General features: G+C 62.0%; 2 protein-coding genes across 2 annotated transcripts; one reads left to right on the plus strand and one right to left on the minus strand.

Moving 5' to 3' along the window:
- On the plus strand, positions 1-310 carry SPRG_17024 (hypothetical protein; the record flags this gene model as incomplete). Its single annotated transcript, XM_012356344.1, has 2 exons — positions 1-282; positions 306-310. Exons 1-2 carry the CDS (start codon positions 42-44, stop codon positions 308-310), a joined length of 246 nt encoding a protein of 81 aa, XP_012211734.1. The 5' UTR covers positions 1-41.
- Positions 311-424: 114 nt separating this feature from the next.
- On the minus strand, positions 425-3867 carry SPRG_17025 (hypothetical protein). The gene has a single exon (XM_012356345.1). It carries the CDS (start codon positions 3491-3493, stop codon positions 434-436), a length of 3060 nt encoding a protein of 1019 aa, XP_012211735.1. The 5' UTR covers positions 3494-3867; the 3' UTR covers positions 425-433.
- Positions 3868-4342: the final 475 nt, after the last annotated feature.

Consider the following 4342-nt stretch of genomic DNA (forward strand, 5'->3'; position numbering starts at 1 on the left):
AGGCCATTGGCGACGCCGAGTGCATTCGCCTCGCCAAGTGGATGGTGGCCCGCGGTCTGCGCGCGGCCAAGAAGAACCAAGACGCCATCAAGGTCCTCGCCGAGCTCGAGACCGAGTACGCGTCAATCGACGACTGCGACGGCTACGTCTGCGAAGAGATGGCCGAGAACCTCCACGAGCTCGGCCAGGACGAGGCCGCCAAGCCGTACTTTAAGAAGGCGTGGACCGCGCTCCAGAACGACTCGCTCATGTGCGAGCACCACCCCGAGCACCGCCTCGAGCGTCTCCACGAGCTCGGCAACTAGAGTAGTTTGTATCGAATCTATCAATTTAATTTCTTCATGTGTCTGCATTTCTGTTTGGTGTGAGCTTGCTGCCGTTTTGGTGGATATGGGAACAGAATCGAGAAAGGATAGATCAAAGACGAAGTCTTCTATTCAAGCTGGGCGAGAAGCGGGGACCCGAGGTATCGACGGTACGCGGCATGCAGGAGCGACGCGGGTGCTTCGTTTGTCTCGATGGAGATGGGCAGCTCCAATTGCTCGAAGAACGCCAAGAGTGCATTGCTGTAGCCGAGGGTAAAGTCCTCGTTCACAAGCTGCGCAAGGCGCCCAACATCGTGCGGCTCGGCCGAGGCGTCGTCACGGGCTTGAAACATGTGCGCGTCGAGCTCCATGTGCAGCTGCACAAGCTGGAGGTTGGCGACGAGCAGCGTGTGCGTGATGCGGTGCTCGAGTACATCGACCTCGCAGCGCTTGGCGTTCAGATAGACGGCGACGCAGTCGGGCTTGTTCTCGCGCTTGCATTCCTCGTACAGGCGCGCGCAGAAAGCAATCCACATGGTGTCCGACGCCTGCGTCAACACGGTGGCAAAGAGATTTGAAAAGGACGCGAAGAACGTCGCGCGTGGCGCATCGGCGCCCAGCTTGCGTTTGATGCGCAAGACGCCTTGCTGCTCCAAGAGTCGTGCGCGGCTGTCGTCGGCCGTGCTCCAGTCGACAACGATCGGAAAATGATCATTCGCAGCCGTCTCGAGCCGGCGCAGCATGCTTCGCGCGGGAAGCAGCGTCGGCGTGCGGACCTCCAGCGGCGCACTGCTGAAGTGCGTCCACACGCGGAGTGGCATTGGTGTCCATTGGTGCGTGTCGACGTCCAGCGCCCGCACGAGTCGCGACCGGTCGATCGCGAGCACGTAGAGATGCCGAAATGCTTGCAAGTGGTAGCGCTGGTCTGTTGTCTTGGTCGGGTACAGAGGGTACAAGGCAATGACGAGCGTCGCTGTTGCGAGGCGGGAGCTACGCACGGAGCAACGACCGCCACCGAGAAAGAGAAGGCCGAGCGCCGAGCTCATGGCCATGTGGTTGCCATACGTAATGTCGCCGTGCGCGTCGACCTTTTGGCGCAAGAGAAGCGACCGCAGGAGGCGCATGCACTCGAGGTCCCCCGTGCCGGCCATGACAAGCGCAAGCGACTGCGCAATGGTTCCGAGAACACGCTCGAGCGTCACGCGGCTCACGTCGGCTGTCCGCCCGAGCTTGGCGCGCCAGAGCTGGAACTCGTCCAGGAAGCTCATGAGAACGCTCTTGGCGTCTGGGTGATGCGTGCCCGCAAACTTCAAGCCAATGCTAAAGCACGCGCCAGCAATAACGTTGGCGTATGCCTCTTGGATCGTTGCCGGATCGCCGCCGTCGTCGATTGCGGCCCAGTGCAGCAGTCCCGTCGGTCGAAGCGGCGGTGGTAGTTGCTTGTTGATCACCCACGCGCGCGTCGGCTCGATGCTGCTCCACAGTACGAGGTTGGCCGCCAGCGCACGCACAAAGAGCACATCGGGTCGGATGGTCTCGAGGAGCACGAGCGTCGACGGCACGTGAAGCCGCTGCCCGATCGACGCGCTATTGCTCCACATGTACATGAACGCGAGCGCCAGCGCCGAGCCCGACGCGGTCACGTCCACGTTGATGAGCTCGCGCTGGAGCAGCTTGCGCGTGCGGAGGACGCAGTTGAGCTCGGTAGGTGCCCATGATCCATGGCCGCGCTCCTTCTCACCGCCGAGCATATACTTGGTGAGTTTGGCATCCAAGTTGAGGTCCACGAGCCCCGGGTCGTTCTCTCGTCCGAGCAGAATGAGTCCGAGCGCAAAGCCGGTTGCGAGTGCGTAGCCTTCAAACTGAACGGCCTCGGTCGACGGCGTCGCGGTCGTGCCCGACGAGGCTCCGGCACTTGTCAATACAGGGCCTTGGGTCATTTCCGTAAGGAGGAATTCTGTCATGAGCCGGTTGCCCGTGCTTTGGTAGAGCAGCCCGAGGCCCATGATGGCGGCGGTTTGAGCCGACGCCGGCACATGCAAATGCGCAAAGGACGGTGGCCACAGCGACGGAATGTGCATTGAGAGCATCTTGGAGACCGCGCGCTCAATGTTCATGTCTTTGGGGTGATGGAGAGTGCTCGCGGCCGTGCCAAGGAGAAAGCCGACAGACGTGAGCTCGTCGCCAAGCGAGAGGTACTTGTACGTCGTAGTCGGCGACTGGCACTGCAGCTGGCCTTGGAGACCCAAACCAAAGAGAAACCCCGCGTGGCCCGCACACGCTTCTTCGTACAAGCGGACGGCTTCGTCCGACTCGTCCGCATTCGGCTTGGGCTGGTGGGAGAGCACCCACTGCACCGTCACGCGGTCATGCGGCGAGAGCCGCAAGGCAGTCGCGACACCATTGTGGAACTGCGGCCAATGCGTAATCTCCTTGTAACCTGAGATATCGAGGACCGTCTTGGCATTCGTGCCCGACACACGCGCTGTGAGTGGCAGCTGCGGAATGGACAGCCGCGCCGTGTACGGCGACGCCGACGACTGCTGCGCGGTCAAGCTCCCGAGCGTCACCATCCCACGCGCGACCGACAAGCTCATGGAGCGCTTACAGAGCAAGAGCAGCCGTGCTTGCTGCAGCGAGAGCACGTCCGCGTCCGAATGGTGCGCCTCGCGTTGGACCTTGAGTAGCATGGGCTTGTTGGAGCGCAGGAGTCGGCAGACCTCCTTGAGCCGCTGGTCTTTAGGGAAGAGCGGTTGACTCGCAAGGACGACGTCGGTAAACCCGTCGTCATTGTCCCTTGATGCGTCCAGACTGTCCTTGTCGATCAATGGAAGCGCACACGGTGGCACTTCGTGCTCTGCGAGCAAGTCGGCGCGGTTCACAAGGCGGCACTCGTTCGGACACAGCGCCGCGTCGGGAAAGTGCGTCGTCATGTACACAGCGTACTTGAGGGGTAATGCAACGCCAATCGGGAGGTCTTCCCACGGCAACGAAAGCGCCGCGAGACGCGAAACAACGCGTCTCGCCCGCGCGTGCAGCGGCATCGGGGCGTCCGGGTACAGAGCCTCGTAGAGCTCGATCACAGTCGCCGTTCGCTTTAAGACCGGCAGCGTCGGGTACGCGTCTACACGGCGTGCGGCGCCTTGTTTCTTGTTGGCTTCCATCGTGTTGAAGTGATGCGTAGCCATCTTGTGCTGGAGCCACGCGAAAATGTCGACAGGACATGCGTCGCAACGGCCTTGAAAGGGATCGGGCAGCGCGTTTGCGGCGATTGCTGATACCACCGCCCGCGGTCCATGGTCGGCCGCGTAGTGTGCGACATACAGCGTCCAGCCATGAGTGCTCGCGAGAGCATGCAGTACATCACCGAGCGGAACGAAGAGCGACGAGACAAGACTCGAGAGCTTCAAGTCTTCGTAGAGCAAGTGCAGGCCGCAAAAGATGTTTGGTATGTGCTCGTCGAGCGCGGGTGTTGCCCTTGTCGACACCGCGTCGGCACGGAGACATCGGCGCGTAGTGCGAGGCCCGGAGCGCGGAAGACCGTGGTACGTGTCGTGAAAGGTGGATGCTTGCAACCTCTCGAACGCCGACATGGGCGGCTTCATTGGTGGCGCCGGTGGCATAAGTGCGCTCTGAAACGCTGCCCACGGCTCAGGACTCGCGACCACCTGCAGGCGCCATGCCAGCGCCAACTTTGGCGGCAGCAGCGCATCCAGGACGGCAAAAGCGCGGTTCAATAGCGGGTAGGCCGCAAGGCTGAGCGGCACGAGGAATTGCTGGCAGCCACCGTCGCTGTATGTGACTTGAAACGTCAGAGGCGCGGCCCCGGCCGCGATCGTCGGTACTCCGACGGGTGGAAGCGTCTCGTTGAGCATCGCGTCCGTCACATCAAAACTGGGGGCGTCTGGGCGCGCTGCGATCGGGCTCGAGGACCCAAAGGCGGGGATTTTCGCTCGTAGCTCTGGACGCGGCATGTCGACGCCGATGGCGCAGAGACGGTGCGATCCTTGGTACAGCGCGAGGCGTCCATCTCGACC

This window comes from Saprolegnia parasitica, assembly GCF_000151545.1.
Source record: "Saprolegnia parasitica CBS 223.65 unplaced genomic scaffold supercont2.440, whole genome shotgun sequence".
Classification (NCBI taxonomy): domain Eukaryota; phylum Oomycota; class Saprolegniomycetes; order Saprolegniales; family Saprolegniaceae; genus Saprolegnia; species Saprolegnia parasitica.